The following is a 19405-nucleotide window of genomic DNA, read 5'->3' on the forward strand; positions in this document are numbered from 1 at the left end:
TATCAAATATTTTCGGTGGTAATAAATAAATACTTACCTGCATCAAATATTCATTCCATCTATTTGGGTCATTTTTGACCCATGTGTGTAAAATTGATGTAGAAATACAAAAACTGTTTTTGTTTGTTTATAAAATAAGAAAGGAAAAATAAACAATGATTTGAGGGGATCAAAAACAAGATATTTAATTAATATCTGGAATAATAAATGATAAAATAAATTTCTTTCAAAGGTTCAGCAAAGAAACACTCAGCCAGGATTGAAATAACACGAACGGGTCATTTTAGACCCAATGTTGAGCTGTGCATTAGAAGGGTAGTTATACAAAAATTATTTTTTATTTTTTCAAAAGTAAGAACGGAAAAAAATGAAAATAAGGATTTGTGATGATCAAAAACAAGTTCATTGAGGAATATCTGGAATACTGATGATGACATTAATTTCTTGCAAAAATATAGAAAATAAAATCTCAGTCGGGTCACTTTGACCCATGTTGTGCATCAAAGTGTTCATTTGTTTCTCTTATTTATTTATTGTTTGTTTGTTTGTTTGTTATTATTATTTTTATCCACAGATCCTTCCATAACTAAATTTATTCATTGTAGATGTTTCTGTTTAATCTCAGTTGACTGTCTGGAATGGAAGATTTTTTTGTTATATTTTTGGGCTTTTTTGCCAATGTTGGACAGGACAGTTAAGTGCAGACAGGACATGGAGAGAAGGGAACATGTTCAAGAAAAGACCTCAATTCAGGACTCAGTTGGTCAAAATGCTACTGCACAATATGTCAGAGCTCTACCCACAAAGCTATGGCTCTAATAGGAAGCAGTGTTTGTGTGTTGTGGTTGTTGTTGTTTTTTTACTTAATAGCCATTTTAACAAAAGCAATTTATTGTAGTAATGGCAAGAATAATCTTTTAACCTGAGGTTAATTGGCTCACTCAAGATCACAATGGTGATAGTGGTTCTCTTCGGTTCACAGGTCAGCAGTTTCTGACACTCTGCATGAATTTTATCACTTGAATTCTCATTAAGTTAGCAACACCTCTGCTACCACTGCAATTTCCTTTATCTATAACAATACCATAATCCATCTAGACTCATCAAAACCACATGTAGCTGTAATCTCCTTTATGCTCTGTCTTCTTTATGAGCACAATGCAAAGCCTTTGTGGTCTTCTTTTACAACGTAAACAGTAACAAGCTGAATATCAGGTACAACAGGAGTAAAAGCCAACCTTAAGGAAAATATCATTTATATGTTAATAGGAATGTACAATGTGACAAAAATATTCTTTTTATCAGCATTTTTTTCAACCAGAAGGAACCTTTTTTTTTCTTTTGCATTCTCCAAAGACTACACTGTAAAAAATGACCGTGAATTTAACGGTAAAAGACTGTAAAAATGCTACAGTAAAATCCTGTTAAATGGTTAACGGTAAATTCCCCTACTATATACGGTGAAAAACTGTATTGGACATTACATGTATTGGACATTCATTTTACGGTAATATATCGTTTTTGGAAGTGAAAAAGACCGTATAATTTTCATTGAATAACCGTAAATTGACATTCCCAGAATTCCCTGCGTTACATTTCAAATTTGATGTTTTTTTGTTGAAATAACTATGTTTCTTTTTAGTTTTTTCTTATCAGTTTTGTATATTAGGGTTGTGCGTTACACCTAATGTTGTTCAGTTAATGTTTATTGCATTATTTCAGTTTCATGTGTGTTACCATGATGGTGTTTGGTGTTTGTGTGAATGACACTGTGCACCTTCTATATATGTTATTATTTAAAAGCTGCTTGTGATAGGCTTTGGTTCATCGTGTGACTTTCTCATCACCATCTGCATTTGGTGGTTATCAGTGTATTACAAAGGTACAAAACAGATTTTAGTACTTCAATAGGTTGGTATATAATAACAACATTTTATCAGTTAATGAAATTACGGTATTTAACTGTAAATTTAAGTTAAAACCGTAAAACCTAAAACGTTGCTACCGTATTTTTTACGGTAAAATTCCGGCAACCACAGCTGCCGGTTTTCTACCGTAAATTTTACGGATTTTTTTTTACAGTGTATTCCTCCTCTTCGACAGGTACTGAAAAACTATTATTGATTCGATCAATAAGCAATGGGATGCCCGTTATAAATCTTCAACATTTTAAAAATGTTAGATCAAATGACCTTAGGATCAATATTTTGACTTTGCACATACTGAACTCACAGAACAGGACATTTTTCCATTTCAAGGCTTTTTTTTTTTTTTTGCTATTTAGTATTTTAAGGCAAAAAATTGCCAGAATAGTCAGATTCAACCAGAATTCTCTACTTATACATCATATTTACAAACCACATAGTATATACTACAATAAGTAGTGATAAGTAATCATTAAAATGTAAGTAAAGATAACCAGTGCATAACACAGGTTTCACAGTGATTAACCCAACTTCAGGCATTAAGGGCACAACAGTAACATTTCATTTGTATATAAATGTGTCACTTTAGTGCTGAAATGCATGTTTAACAAAAAGTGGGAGCACACTTTAGGGCATTATGTACTTGCTTCCTTAATATTTGCACATTTTAATTTTGTTTTTTTACCCTGAAGTGCACATTCTGCAGGAAGAGTATCCCTCGAGCTAAGTGCCTTGTGTAACTCCCAATTATGTTCAGCAACAGTTTTGTTAGCAGGCCAAATCTTTTAATATAGTACCAACACCTGCAGTGCTGCTTCTGCTTCCTTATACTCACACTTCCATTTGCCTTATTTGTCTGTTTATTTCGACATGTGTTTGTTTGTGTGTGATGGAGACACAGAGAGAGAGAGAGAGAGAGAGAGAGAGAGAGAGAGTGATTAATTGGTGTAGAAGCCCCACAGTCTCTGCTGCAATTTGCCAAATTGTAATTACAATGTTCTGGTTTTAGAACTCAATAAGATGTTTCCGGTTGTCCTAGACTTATAAAATGCTGAAGGTGTTATATAGCTCCCATCTTATGTAACATCTGAATATGACACTGGCATGTTAGACTATGACAGAGATTACTGGGTTGTGACATTTTTGCATTAGTCATGCATTTCAGCTCAAAACATTGCTGAAAATATGCTGCTGGTGATAGGATGGATAACTGGATACACAACAGAAACACACACACACACACACACACACACACATATATATGTTGTAAATCACACAGTTTAAGGAAATCTATATCTTCAAACTGAAATTACATACATTACACATATAAGAAACTGATCTTCAAGGGGGAAGAAAATACATTTTTGGTAAATGGAATATATACACATATTACAACAGAAATATATTTAGACATAGACTCGATGTGCTGGCTCACATTCTCCATTCCAGTTCATCTTAAATGGGTCATGAACTGAGAAATCAAAATTCCCTTGATATTTTGACATATAAGAGGTAATTGTACTATCAAAACAACCAGTAAGGACCAGGTATCTGACAAGCTCAGACTTGCCCATCAGACTGCCAAACAGAGCAGCGTGATTCGTCACTCGACAGAACAGGTTTCCACTGCTCCAGAGTCCAGTGGCGGTGTGCCTTACACCACTCCATCCAACACTTGGTATTGTACTTGGTGATGTAAGGTTTGCATGCAGCTGCTCGGCCATGGAAACCCATTCATGAAGCTCCTGCCACACAGTTTTTGTGCTGATATTACAGTTTTTCTCGATTGCTAACACACAATTCATGAAACAATTCACCATTTTCTCACAACTGTAAACACAATCTCAAAACTATACACAAACCTGCACAAACCTCAAACTTCCAGGTCAAAACGAAATATTCTAGTCAAAAACATATTTTCTTCAGTCAAAATCAAACTTTGGCCTCAGATGATGCACAAACCTAACAAATACACAGACTACTCCACTGCCTAGAAAACACCAGTGAGATCAATTCAAAACACTGTTACTAAAACCTCTTACTGGTAATCAGGAATCAGTGGAAGGGTTGAAGGTACAATAAAATACAAGGAGAAGCATTTAGAATTATTTTTTATTACAGAACTATAATATTATATACACTTTCCAAAAAAACAAAAACAAAAAAAGTGTAAAGAACTGAGTATGAACTCAGTATGCAGCAAAAGACTGTTTTACTGTCAGATACTGATCAGCATCCTCGGCACCCTCAGCATCACGTCTCTGGATCAGGCCACATACCTTCATCTACATCACAGTAAATGTTTTCTCTTGCAAGGCAGCGGGGAAAATATGCCCTGCTGTCTTATCCAGCCTTGGATAGACTCTATAGCAATGTCACCACAGGCCTCTTCCATTGCTTCCAAAAGGTTTTCCCTTTCTTAAGGGTTTCGATCATAAACCTTCCACCGCCATGCAGAAAAAAACTCCTCTATGGGATTGAGGGATGGGGAGTATGCTGGTAAAAACATGTTAGAAAATCTGGGATGGTCATTGAACCAATTGCAGTCCAGAGCAGCACGATGGTAACTTACATTATCCCAAATTACAACATACTGAGGCTGCTCGGCCCATCCTGCCTTTCTTGCTTCATGTTGGATAATGGAACCATAGAGATGGTTGAGGACATCCAAGAGATTTTGTGTGTTGTAAGGGCCCAAGGTAGCATGATGGTGGAGAACCCCATGGTGACTGATGGCAGCGCACAGTGTCATATTGCCCCATGCTGGCCAGGGACCTCCACAATGGCACGCCGTCCAATAATGTTCCGCCCCCTTCTCCTCCTTTTAGTTAGATTACTGTAAACCCAGCCTCATCAATAAATATATATTCATGCAGGGTGTCTCTGCCATCAAACTCGAACATGTTCTGCGAAAAGATGTTTTGAGTACGTGTACAGTAAGCAATAACAATCACTTTACCTGTAAGAGTACATTATCAATTTACAGCAATACCGTAAATAACACATTAGTGAGTTAAACTTAAAACCTGCACATACTGCACTCGCTGATTCTTGACCTGCTCTAAATTCCTTTCAAAAGGCACCCTATATACCGGTTTCATTCGAAGTCTGTTACGATGCAGAATCCGGTCAATTGTAGAAATACTTATACGATCAATTTCTGAGAAGGCATGTTGATCTTCAATAATTCTCTGAATTTCATGCAGTCTAATTGCATTATTAGCATGACCATATTTTACAATTGCAGTTTCTTGGTCCTCTGTCAGAAGACGTTGTCTGCCTCCCCCAGGCAGTCGCCTCTCAGTTCTGCAAAAATACAGTAGGCTACATAAGAACAACTCATACTGAGAAACAAATACATTTGACAGTTATGAGTTTAAGGACGTACAGCATGTGATACAGTACTGTACACAGAAGAACAATGAAGGTTCTCTCATCTAAATTTTAACTGTATATCTAAATAGTATAAAAACCCTGTAGATTACTGCACAGTTTATTTGGCAAATACCAGGTACCTGTTTTCTTCTCTAAATGTTCGAATGATAGACGTGACTGTGAATCTGCTCACAATCGGCTGAACTCGTTGGCCAGCTTCCCTCATGGTCATCCCATGCACAAGAGAACATGGTCAACTAGTGTTGCTCGTATTTCGTCAGGAGCAAATGTTCTTTGGCCCCTTCCCTGTCGCATTACTGAACAGAGGAATCTCCTGGAGACTTTTAATTATGGTTTGAGAAATGCCTCTGGTCTTTTTAGTCTTTGGTCAATATAGAACCTAACAGAGGAACCGCGCTGGCTATATACACTGTGTTTGGAATTGCTCCTTACTGCTTTTAGTAGTATTGATGCAAGATATAGTATATATAATATGTGCAATAAGCATATTTTTAATTAGAAATTTAGCATTGTATCACTTGTTCACCATTGGATCCACTGCAGTGAATGGGTGCCGTCAGACCTTTTTCTTCAAACCATTGTTTCTGGCTAAAAAACTCCATTAAAAAAGTCATCTTGTCTGAATCAAGAGGGACATATGCACAGATCAAGCACCATTTACAAGGGAAAATAGTCCAAAACAGTTCTAAACAAATATGTCAGTGGATTTTGATGTGAGAGGATAACAGGGGATTAACGTTATTTTGGATTATGGACTCCTATTTGGTCCAGAATTGATGGTTTAAATTTAAATGCCTTAGTTATGGATTTGTTTCTTATAAAGACACTTCACAAAATGTTAATGTATGGTCTGGAGCTGTGTAGGTTACTTGTTGATTATTGTGATGTTTTTGTCAGCTATTTAAACTCTCATTCTGACTACTAACTGCAGTGTGCTTCTGGTTCCTTGGCAGAGAGTGCAAGTGACGTCACAGGGGGCTGACAGTGCATGTGATGTCCCAGAGGACGTTGAGTGCATGTAACATCACAGAGCGCATATGAGGCTGACTGCAGATACTCAGCCACAGCCGTCTATCTAAACGTCCAGACATGCTATTAGTGGAAGCAGTGCAAATTGATTCACTGACGCATTACTGAACAGAGGAATCTCCTGGAGACTTTTAATTATGGTTTGAGAAATGCCTCTGGTCTTTTTAGTCTTTGGTCAATATAGAACCTAACAGAGGAACCGCGCTGGCTATATAGGCTGTGTTTGGAATTGCTCCTTACTGCTTTTAGTAGTATTGATGCAAGATATAGTATATATAATATGTGCAATAAGCATATTTTTAATTAGAAATTTAGCATTGTATCACTTGTTCACCATTGGATCCACTGCAGTGAATGGGTGCCGTCAGACCTTTTTCTTCAAACCATTGTTTCTGGCTAAAAAACTCCATTAAAAAAGTCATCTGGTCTGAATCAAGAGGGACATATGCACAGATCAAGCACCATTTACAAGGGAAAATAGTCCAAAACAGTTCTAAACAAATATGTCAGTGGATTTTGATGTGAGAGTATAACAGGAGATTAACGTTATTTTGGATTATGGACTCCTATTTGGTCCAGAATTGATGGTTTAAATTTAAATGCCTTAATTATGGATTTGTTTCTTATAAAGACACTTCACAAAATGTTAATGTATGGTCTGAAGCTGTGTAGGTTACTTGTTGATTATTGTGATGTTTTTGTCAGCTATTTAAACTCTCATTCTGACGGCACCCATTCACTGCAGAGGATCCATTGATGAGCGATGTAATGCTACATTTCTCCAAATCTGTTCAATAAAGAAACAAATTAATCTACATCTTGGATGGCCTGAGGGTTAGTCAATTTTCAGCAAATCTTTATTTGGGTGAACTATTCCTTTAACTGGACACCGCTTGCAGAATTAAACATGCAATAAAATAAAGTTAAGTGACAAGAATACTGCTGTTTGAATTTTTTTATTGTGGACTGTGTCATAATGTTGCCCTTATAATGTACAGTATGCAGCATTCCAAAATTCCATTTGGAAATAGACCAAAATACACATTCAGCAGATGCTTTTAACAAAAAGCATCTTATACTGCATTCAAGATAAACATCTTTTCAGTTGGCATTGCCTGGGAATCGAACCCATGACCTCGACGTTGCTACCATGCGCTACTGTTCGTGCTACAGGAACGCTAATGGAGTTTTTACCATATAACGCAGAAGGTGAGAAAACCATCGCTTAACTTTAAAGGTCTTTTTATTGTCACTTGACGGTCTCGACATATTCTATTTGCGTCCTAATCTGCCAGCGGAAGTTTATGCGCCTCTTTCTTAATCTGCCAATATAATAAATGACTTCAAATGGATGAAGCCACAGAAACAGGCTGGGCGCTCACTCTTTTTGACACACACACACACACACACACACACACACACACACGAACACTCACAAGAGAGGAGCGGAGAAAAGAGGCGAGAGAGGCTTGGGCATTCTCTCACATTCCACTTGACAGATCTGCGCGGTGAAGCTGCTGCTCCTGTAGTGAGTGGAAGAAAGACATTTCTTCTCAGCTCTTGAGGAGGATTCATCACGAGAACACAATGCAGGTGAGGAATCGATCATAGCACCTTTATTCCTAACGGATGTCTTTTTTAAAAATAGAAAAATAAATAGTGTGGCATCAAGTAGGAATCATGTACGGTATAATTAATAAACGCTAATAAATTAGAGAAATTATATTCTAAATCAGAATGCATTTATCATTGTGGTTTCTAATACGATCATTTACTGTAATGATCGACTAAGTTGACATAATTCACTCGAACTGTAGCTCGCGCGTCCTCAGAGCGCGAGAGGTCGCGGTGTCAATCATCGCGTCCGTCTAAGTTGCGTCTTAATGTGTCTTATATGATGTGTATTATTATGTATGATATATAATTACCGTTTGGGCAGTGAAGATGACTGACTCTCCGCCGCTCTTGTGGACCTCTACAGAATAGAGATGCTTCTCGCTTCAAAGCCGCTGAGTGCCCCTGCAATTTAGTCTACATACTCTCGGGTGAAAAATCTCTTCAAATGGAATGACATGCTCTTCTAGTGAAGAGGGAAAAACACGGAGAGTTAGAGGAATTAAAAGTTGTGCAGAAACGTACGACTAGGTCGAGTGAGGTCGCGTAAATTTAGAAAGCATTGCGCGCCAGCCTCTGTACATAAGAGGCTTATTCCCAGATTTGATTTATTTTTCCCTTTTTTCTTGTTTTCATCTCCTCTTAGTTTGGGGGATCTAAGCACACCTAATGTTTTGAACGTTCTGTGGCATTCAAATCCAATTTGTTTATCTTTTAATGATTGATCTGCAGATTTTGCTTTGGACCTCAAGGATTATCTAATATGATGAACGGGTGGCTTCATGCTGTTGACTCATGTTTGTGAGTCAGAGGGTTTCAAGCTGATGAGTTTTGAACCTTGTAGTGTATGATGGCTTCTAGCTGTGAGAATCATTCTCAGTCACCGCATGAAAGGTTTGACATTTAAAAGGTTCAATCATTTGTTTATGTCAGCTTTGAAATAATTGTGTGGATTAAATTCTGTTGTACCCTAGGGAGCAGTCCGGTACGCATCCCGAGAGCTTTGATCTAACATGTAAAAACTAGATTTATCATTGTTCTCTGAGGATAATGAGCAGTATGCTTTCCTGATGTTTTAAGACAACTGATTTGTTTCTGAAGGGCACAGAAATGTCAAAATATGAACACATTAAGTGTGAGTCATCAGGCAGTTTTCACTTATTTTCTAAATAATACTTGTTTTTGTCTTGTCAGATTTCTTCAATACTTCACTAACTTGAGATAGTTCGCCCAAAAATGAAAATTATGTGAGCATTTACCCTCAGGTCGTTCCAAACCAGTATGACTTTATTTCTTCTTTGCCATTTCTAGGGATTTAGGCACCCTAGGTGGTGAAGTTCTTCAAAATCCAGGATGAAAATTTCTCCTTGGTAGAAATTGCGGTCTGACATTGTCCGACATCTTTGGTGCACGCTCAGCAGATGCCACTCTAGGCAACCGCCTGCCTAGAAACAGCCCTGCTTCTTTAGAGAGAGAGAGAGAGAGAGAGAGAGAATATGTTTTGAAGAATGTTCATGCTGCAGTTTTACATATACAGCATAATCACATAATTAAAAAAAGATGAAAAAATAAACTTAATACATAGGCCAAATGCAGCAACTACCAACCCTGGAACAGAGAAAATGGCTTTGTTTTTATTAAATTTTGATTGATTTGATATAAACAGTTTGTTTTCTCTGTATCTGAACAGTTGTCAAAACCGATCTATCAGAGCACAGATCATCATATAAAACAGGAATTTTTAAACTGAGGTCCAGGGACCTTCAGGGGGCCACAAAGGAGTGCTAAGGTATTAATGGGATATTTTGTAAAAGAAAAAAAAAATGTCTATCTATCTAGCTATCTATATACAGTGGGTACGGAAAGTATTCAGACCCCCTTAAATTTTTCACTCTTTGTTATATTGCAGCCATTTGCTAAAATCATTTAAGTTAATTTTTTTTCCTCATTAATGTACACACAGCACCCCATATTGACAGAAAAAAAAACAATTGTTGACATCTTTGCAGATTTATTAAAAAAGACCAGTACAATACTAGTGAGTAGAAAACACATCATATTTTACATATATATAATTTTTCACTGTATAAATTAGCTCTTTATACATGAAAATATTCACAGTTGCTGCCTTTTAAACTTCAGGATGGGGGACCCTCACACCAGGATGATCACATTTGGGTTTCAGTGTCATCTAAATGATTGAAAACCCCTGGACTATTGGTCGTAACTCTTTTTGCCTTGACAGTGTAGCTCTCTAATCTTATTTGCGGATACACATTCAGACCTGCTGGTTTTATGGCAGTTTGACATAATGACAAGAACTACTGTGTTCTCCATTTTTATGTGAACTGTCATTTTTATGTAAGCTATTGCTTAAAAATCTAGCATTGGGCTTTTGTGAGGAAGGGATTCTTCAGATTGTGTTTGTCTTTTCTCTATTATGGCTTTGTTTTCATATCAGTATCGATAATCAACTTTTAATTTGTGTCCATAGATTTCATCAAAGTGTACGTCATGGGCCATGTTGCCCTCAGTTATTGGCATATAGAAACCAAACACCATTCTTCAGCCATTCACACCAAATCAGTTGGTATAGATTAGGTTCTTTCATTAAGGGTAATTCAATGTCCCCTTACACACAACCACACAGTGGCCTGGTCTCAATAGGGTCCAGGTGAGTGAGAAGCTGAATAATAAATAATTTGGGGTGGTGTGTAATCCATACTAGGGGAAGGAAATGCCTGGAAAGGGGGAACAGTATAATACAGTGCCGCTGTGAACTGGAGCTGGCGCAACCGGCACCGCCAGGGCTCATTTATCCTCTGATGAGCATGATTGAAAGTGTTCGGTGTGAGGTCAGTGCTTTTCCCTCTGTTTACAAGCAAGCACGTGGTCGTGAGGTAGCAACAGCAAGAAAGATTGCTTCGGTGCTGTTTGAGAATCATGAAGCAGTACAGTCACGTTTTAGTCCTTTGATGAAAACTGAAGGGAACTTTCTTTTGGCCTGCTTCACCCGTAACTGAATTGACTGGTTGCAGTGCATTGTTTGGCCTCGCTTCTCCGAGTTTTAATCAGTCTGTGGTTCTGAATTTTAAGTCAGCGGAAGCCTAGAACCTGGAACAGCGATATACGCCGCCCTGAATTAAACAAGAAACATAAATTGGAAGAATGTAGACGGAATACTAAACGCAGTATCAGCGAGTGCAGTATAGGCCGGAGGGCCTTATGAATTAATGCTGATGTGTTCAGTGTATGAGCAAGTGAGATACAGTATCTCAAGAGTAAAGATGCAACACACAGTTAATTGACATTAATGTCTATGTAATATGCTTATTTCACGCCCAGAACATGCATATGGCAAATAAATGCTGTAGATGCTCAATAATTTAACAAATTAATATTACAACATTATAAAATGCTTCTTTTCTACCCCAGATGGTGGCACAGACCTGGAGATGTATGACTGAAGCTTCATCAGCCATGTGTCACTAATTATGATAAATATGCTACTGTAGTTGGATCAAACAAAGCAAATGTCTCATATTTTCAAGTTACAGCAAAATTTCCTTCATCTGTAGCCTTTTAATGGAGGAGGACTGACCTGCCGGCTGTTAGCAGTAGATGAGAAATGGTGCGTGTTCTCCATTGACTCTAACCTGTCCCTGTAGACCCATTATCAACAGACCTGCGCGTACAGCTGGGCAGAGACAGCCAAAAGCATTATTGAAACAGGTTTTTTTTAGTGCGCCATTCAATAAACAGCATCCCTTAGAGAGGCACCGTTTGCTTCGCATCAAACATGCACAAAGTGTTCAAAGTGACATACACATTTTGTGTCATGCATGTATATGTAGACATTCTTCATGCTTCACAACTGTCTGTCTGTCTGTCCGTCCCTCCGTCCATCCATTCATCTGGTCTTAAAACACTAAAATCAAATGTAAAAATTCCTGCTGCAAAAAACTCCTGAGGCAAAAGGCTTCCTGGTTTTTCCATGAAAATAAAAGTTTGATGTTTTAAAGTCTGAAAATGAAGAAAACTGTAAATGTTGTTTAACAATTGTAATGTAAAATTATTATTATTATTATTATTATTTTATAGCCACATGATACATAATCAAAAAATGTTGGCCAAATTGTGCAGCCCTACAAATGAGCACAGCAAACCTGATTTTTCTTAAATCACTTTTTAAATTGCAATCACAATTTTTGTTAGAAAAATCGCAATTCCCCCAAATAATGCACACTATTTAGGCATTACAACATTATAATGTATACACTATTAAAAACTGATATTCATTTTGAGATCTGCTAAATATTACATTTAACTAATATTAGTGTTACTACATATTAATTTCAAGTTAGTGTTATGATGGCAAAGGTAATCTAAAAGTAAAACTACACTCTAAAAAATGCTAGGTTAAAAACAACCATTTCTTGGTTATTTGGAAACCCAGTGCTGGGTAAATATTGGACAGAACACATGCTGGGTTATTTTGACCTAACTTGTTGGGTTTTATACATTAACCCATTTGCTAGGTTGTTTTTTTTACAGTGGTGGGTCAGTCAAACTATTGAAGTTTTTTTTCATTTTAAATAATAAAAATGCACTCTTAAATCAGTTTTTTATATATAGGACAAGAACAGTTCACATACAATATTTTTTTATTCAATGTCAACTCAGTCTTTTACAATCATAAAATCTTCAAAAACATTCAGTAAAGGCTTTAGGACGTGACAGGAGCAGCAAGAGCAACCAATGGGAATCTGTGGGAAGAAAACTGCTATCAGTAGGCTGTTCCAGTTCATTATGACTTATATCATGACTTATCTTATATTCATCTTTGAAAAGTAACATCAAAAACAGCTTTTCCTTGTGCCATCTTGTCTGTCAGACATTTAAGTTTCAACCCGTCAAACACATATCGCGACCACAGCATTAGATCAACAGCACTCCTGTTGTAGTCAGTGGAGCTCACGGAAACTGTTACATATAACAGTGAAGTCGCGTCACGTTTCAGTCCTGGTCGTGCATTTGTTTGGCGGGAGGTGAAACTTCTGTGGTGGCACCGGCGCGTCATTAGCTTGCGTTTGTAGAAGGCTAGCATTCCAAGCAGAGGTTAGCTGCAATGTACATTTAAACAAAAAAAAGGAAAAATTTGAGATTACAGACATTTTACTATTTATACAGTAATAATTTGATAGGAATACAATGTAATACATACCATACATTCAGGAAGTTTCCCCAGGAAGTTTTCTCTCAGGACAGAACACAAAATGACGGCTAACAAATGTATCCAGTTTTAACCGGTTTGGCACAGCTTACCCGACATTGAGTTACAATGACCCAGCACTGGGAAGGAATTTGAGGGGGTTCATCATTTGTATTGACAGTAAAAATGACCCAGCAGCTGAGTTACAGAAAAACTACCCAGCAGCTTGGTAAAATTTTTTAAAAATAACCCAATAAAATGACCCAATAGGCTGAACCCAGCATTTGGGTTAAAAAAAATAATAACCCAGCATTTTTTAGAGTGTACAAACATTTATATACACATATACAGTAACGACTGACACAATATCAGCCGAAAACCCATTTACTACAGATATATTGTGGATCTCTAAAAGACATAAAAGAGAAGCAGAAACATGCTGAGGACTATATGCATGCACAAATGGATGAAATCACAAGGAGCCATTTGTGCATACAAACAAGTTACACTGCCCAAAACAATTGCTTTCACTGCCCCCCACTGTTCCCTGCAGCGATACTCATTCACACACACTGTAATAAATAGATGTTCTCCCCTAGCAGACCTGCCACCCTACCCAGACATGCGAATGGAGCTGCCTTCCACCCACTCACAGATGCACCAGCTCCATAAAGCACAGAGAAGCATGCGCTCTTTCCTTCTCCTCACTCCGAGAGACACAGAGACACGCAGCCACAAATAGCATCATGGCACCTTAACTCACAGAGGCTACACAATGCCCCTCCTGGTGACTATCAAGGGTTACTGTAGACACGCTAGTCCACCATTACAAGAGAGAAGGAAAGTCAAGACGGATCCTCTCTGAAAAGGTCATTTCTACCTTTGTGTGGAATCACGGACGAGGCATTTCTCCGGAGGCAGGGGCATGCCATGGCATCCGAATGTTTGAATTTCATGAAAGAGGAGAGGAAGCTTTGAAATCAATCCCTTTTCTTGTCCATTCGTCCTCATCTATGTGCCTCTAAATCTTCACCTTGGGAACAGCAGAGTCTGTTTTCTCTGTTTTCCATCCAACTTTTCAATCAGCCTCTCATTTAGGCCGACAAAACAATGCCAGACATCTCACAATCCAATCAATCAGTGATCAGTCAGGATCAGGTCTTCTGAGATTCCAAGTCCACCATCAGGATTTAGAGGCTTTCCGTGTCGATTAATTTCGTCTAATCCTGAAGGATGGAGACAGAGTGAAATAGACTTGTGCTATATAACAGAGCGAATGTTTCGTAAGGGGATTTTACAGGTTGCTAAAGATTTTGGAATCCAAATCGCTGTCATTATTTTTCCTGGGAATTCTGGGAAACTGATTCTAATTATAAGTGCTTTTCTCTTGAAGATTCCACTATTAAATTTTTTATCTCAGAAAGGAGATTTTTATTTTTTGTTTTTGTATATGTTATAGCAGTTGGGCAGTCCTGAGCTGGGATGATTGACGGAGCAGCAGGCTTGTGGTAGATCAGAGGGATTATATAAGAGACTGACTGTAACAAGACAACACTCACATTCTCCTTTTGATATTTAGAGAAACACCGTGTCACTCTCATGTGGTAACAGATCCTGGGTACAGAGAGAACGTGTCAGAGAGAGGAACTAGGGAAATGATGTACAGAAAAGGAGACAGGGAGGTTGTTTTTAGGAAAAGCAATACAGAAACTAGTGGAGAGGAGCGAGGAGGGGAAGATGGAGAGATATGGTATCTGACATCAGGCGTGGGAGGACAGGAAGCGAGTATGGGAAGGGAGAGATTGACAGCAAAAGTTATTGAGCGGGAAAGGCAGATGAAGCTGGAGCAGGTATCAGGAGGAATAAAGGAGAGAGAAATAGATCGCGGAAGATGGAGAGATTATGCGTTTCAGCTTTATTTTGTGAGTGTGAGTTCGTCTCTTTGGAGAGAAGGTGAGCGTAGTGTATAATTTACACTACAGAGACTGACGGCAGGGATCAAGGAGCAGCAGGTGTGTGAGCTGATTGCGGGATCTTTCTTTTGTCTCTCTCAGTCTCAGGAGAGAATGTGCACAGGGTGGTCTCAGCTAAAAATAAACTCCTACATGTATGTGGGACTCATTCTGGAGCTCCAGGGCCCATCATCAAAAGCTGCAACAAGTCAGGACCGGATGCCAATCAGAGCGAATATTGATAGACTGATTTAACAGGTAGGCCAGTTTTTAGATAATTTGAAGAAAAACTTGGCTGAAACTCATGCCAGCTCATGCCGATTAATACCAATCCTCAATATCTGGAAATTGATATTCCAGACAATCAATAAACAACCATGAGCAACTGAAGAAATGTAACTGCAAATAGATTCACTGATTCAATGTCAATAATTTGCTATTAGTAGTTCAAATACATAATTTTTTGGCTTCAATAATATTTAAATTCTTAATTAAGTTATAGTCAGTATTGCTGATACTTAGTCCAACAGCATTGAGACTTTTAATTTATTTTTAGTAGCGGATATTTTTCAGTGAATCTTTCTGCAAGTTACATTGTTACGCCAATAGGTGGCAAAATGTGACAATCTTAATCAGTGAGTCAAGTAAAGTGATTTATTCAAAAGATTTGTTCAAAACAAATGTATTATGAGTCAGTAATTGACTCATTCACTCAAGCGATTCGTTCAAAAATGCTGAATATTTCAGAAACTAAACAAGAGTTTTATGAGTAAGTAATTGAATCATTCACTAAAGTGATCTGTTCAAAAACTTGGAATCATTTGGATCGAAATACCACTGCTGATTGCTCGGATACGTGCTGTGAATATGCACTGATATTTCAGTTTTTGGGGCTTTAACAAGCAATGTTATGTCTAAAATGTAAGCTACTCAATATTAACTTATTTTTCTAACTAACTTAAATTATAACCACACTGACATGTTGGTCTGAATATCAGTGTATCTTGCTTGTGTGATAGTGTACGTATAGACATCAGCCATTCAAAAAACCCATATTGATGACTAATAACCAGTCCGTATGTTGTTTTATCACTTGATCACTTGTATCCTTTAAAAAGGTTAGCAAGCTCTTATATAACAGTTTGAGTAATCGTTTGTTGTTTAGTTGCCTGCCTGTGCTTATGTGCAGGGTGGTAAATATCTCATGCGTGATCTGAAGAAGCACTTACTGTATATCACAGAACCCTTGACTTGTACTGAATAATTGATTAATCTAGCAACATCCCTTCCTCACTTTCTCTCTCTCTCTCTCTCTCTCAGTGTTTAAGGTGGAAGTCATAACAGCTCTTTGAAGACCGAAGCCTTTAGGCTTGTCTTGAGTCAAAGGGTCTGTGGTGCGTTAAGGCGGAACATAAAAACCGACCTCATATTTTGAGATACAGTACATTGACTGGTAAAGCCTGGCAGAGTACAGCTCTCTCTTTATCATCCCCCCACTCCACTATTCTTTGCCCACCTCTGTGTCACAGTTCGGTTGTCACAAATGCGCACAACGAAGGAAAATGTCAAGAATCAGGGTTTTAATGTAGAATACAGGAGAACTATTAAAACACAACCAAACGTAAACGCAAACCCAGACGGACTGAGACTAGAAGGAACGAAGGGTTTTTAAACACTGGGACTAATGAGATAATTAAAGCACAGATGAACAGAATGACATAATTAAGACAACTAAGGAAAACTAGGTCAAAGGAAAACTAACACAGAAATCAACAGCCACGTTACAGTTCGCCCCCTCCCAGGAAGGCGCATCCTCGCATCGCATATAGTCCAACTAAGGAAGGAAGGAAGGAAGGAGGGAGGGAAGGGGTTCTGGAGGAGGAGGGCGAGGAACTGAAGAGGGGCGAAACAAAACTCCAATATATTAGTCTTTTTTTGTTTCTTAATTTAAAGCACACCACACATTAATCAACATTTCTGTAAACGTGCCAGTGTTAGCCAGCAGGCTAATTTTCAACTGCAGTCTGTGGTGTTTTGTAGTTTAACCACAAGGTGGCAGTATATTGTTACGTGTAGAGCTTCTACTGAGTATTCCCTAAGAAGAAGATACAGTTCTGTAAAAAGGTAGAATCTGTTGAATAAATGGTTAAGAGGATTTACTTGTGCAGTTACTGAGTACCCGAGGAAACAACAAATTGGCGACGATGGTTTCCTTGCCTACGCCTGCGCCTTTTCTGCCATGCAGCGGAGAGCCTGCGACTCCTTTTGTTACTTGGCGGAAAATGTTCGAGAACTATTTGCTGGCCATTAATGCTACGGGTGGCTCCTGGCCTGATGCAAGAAAGCGTGCTGTATTGTTACACAGCTTGGGTACCGAAGGCCAGCGGCTGTTTTACACCCTGCCTGATACGGGAACTACATTTGAACATGCAATGAAAGCGCTAGAGGATCATTTCACGCCGAAAGTTAATGTTGTGGTCGCTCGACACCGTTTTCGTAAGCGTTCTCAACGTGCTGATGAGACAATTCCACAGTTTCTGTCTGCTCTGCGGGAATTAGCTTCATTATGTGCTTATGCTGAAATGGAGAGCGAAATGCTGCGGGACCAGCTGGTCGAGCGATCGTATGCCCCAGCAGTACGAGACAGACTTTTGTTGGAACCGTCACTAACGCTGGACTCTGCTGTTACTATTGCGTGTCAGGTGGAACAAGCGCTTTCAAACTCGGACATGCTCAGTGCGCAAAGTTCGGTTCATGCCGTGGCATCCAAGCCATTTCGGCATCGGAAAAAGAGCACGTCGCGTTCTGACGGAGCAAAATCTGTTGCTGATACTACACGAAGAGTAAATCGCATGTGTTATCGATGCGGAGCTAAAAATCACCTTGCTAATGCTGCCGATTGCCCTGCTGCCCGTGCCAAATGCCGTACCTGTGGTAAGATCGGACATTTCTCTAAAGTATGCCGTTCTTCTAAGGATGTTAGGGAAGTAGTCCCTGACGTGGTTGTTCTCTTGACTGATGCTGTGAATACTTCGGCAGACAAACTTTTATGCAGTGTTCGTGTTACAACATCAAATGGACTTTCAGCTGAGACTAAATTAGTCGTGGACACTGGCTCTGCAGTGTCAATTTTGCCTGAAGCCGTGTACAAAAGACATTTTTCGGACTGCTCACTCACGGCTCCTAAAGTGAAACTAGTCACGTACTTGAAAGAGGATATTCCGGTCCTTGGATGTTTACATGCAGACGTCTCACTGCATGATAAGGTAACACCTGCGTGTCTATACATTGTCAAAGGTGGCTCTGCATTAATGGGTATGGACTTAATTCGAGCTTTGAAATGTTCTTTTCACTTTGATGCCGTGTCTGCATCTGACGACTTGCATGCAGTTGTTGGTGAAACCATTCCTGCTCCAAATTCTTCTGTGGGCTGTGTGAAAGGCTTCGTTCATAAGCCTACAGTCAAACCTGATGCTACCCCGGTACGCCAAAAGTTACGCCGACTGCCGTTCGCTGTCCGACAAGCTGTTTCTGCAGAACTGGACTCCCTATTGAAAAAGGGCATAATCGAGAAAATCGATTCTTCTCCTTGGATTTCGCCTATTGTCGTGACCGCAAAGAAAGGAGGTAAAATTCGTCTCTGTGTTGATCTGCGTGAGCCAAATAAGGCACTAATTGTTGACAGCCATCCTCTGCCGCACATGGAGGAACTTTTGAGTGATCTTAGAGGTGCCTCCGTGTTCACTACAATTGATTTAGCGGCTGCTTACCATCAGCTTACTTTACACGAGGAGTGCCGAGACATCACAGCTTTTATCACGCACGATGGCCTCTTCAGATATTGCCGGGTTCCGTACGGCCTTGCCTCTGCGCCGGCAGCGTTTCAAAAAATGATGGAAACTGTTCTTCAAGGCATACATGGAGTCAGGAATTACCTAGACGATATTATCGTATATGGCACTACTCAGGATATTCATGATGCGACGCTGCGCACTGTCATGCAGCGCTTATCTGATGCAGGACTGGAACTGAACTGGGAGAAGTGTACGTTCAGCCAGTCGTCCCTAAAATTTCTTGGACATGTCATTTCCAAGAAAGGAATTCTTCCAGATGATGAACACATGTCTGCGGTCATTGATGCCCCTGCACCGCACGACCTTGCTTCCCTGCGCTCATTCTTGGGCCTGATTTCGTGGTACAGCAAATTCCTGCCTAACTTCGCTTCTGTTGCTGAGCCATTGCGTGCACTGCTGAGAGATGCATCAGATGCTAATTTT

At 39.0% G+C, this 19405-nt stretch overlaps 1 protein-coding gene across 2 annotated transcripts in view; it reads left to right on the forward strand.

Annotated features, from left to right (window-relative positions):
* The first annotated feature begins 7805 nt into the window (after nt 1-7805).
* Nucleotides 7806-19405, forward strand: part of LOC107753121 (calsenilin-like) — a 68655-nt gene continuing 57055 nt past the window's right edge. For both annotated transcript variants that reach the window (XM_016569237.1, XM_016569238.1), the window contains exon 1: nt 7806-7943. In XM_016569237.1, the coding sequence (XP_016424723.1) occupies nt 7938-7943 (6 nt within the window). In that variant the 5' untranslated portion in view covers nt 7806-7937. The remainder of the gene's footprint in view (nt 7944-19405) is intronic.

This window comes from Sinocyclocheilus rhinocerous, unplaced genomic scaffold (assembly GCF_001515625.1).
Source record: "Sinocyclocheilus rhinocerous isolate Xijiao unplaced genomic scaffold, SAMN03320098_v1.1 scaffold20, whole genome shotgun sequence".
NCBI classification, from domain to species: Eukaryota; Metazoa; Chordata; class Actinopteri; order Cypriniformes; family Cyprinidae; genus Sinocyclocheilus; species Sinocyclocheilus rhinocerous.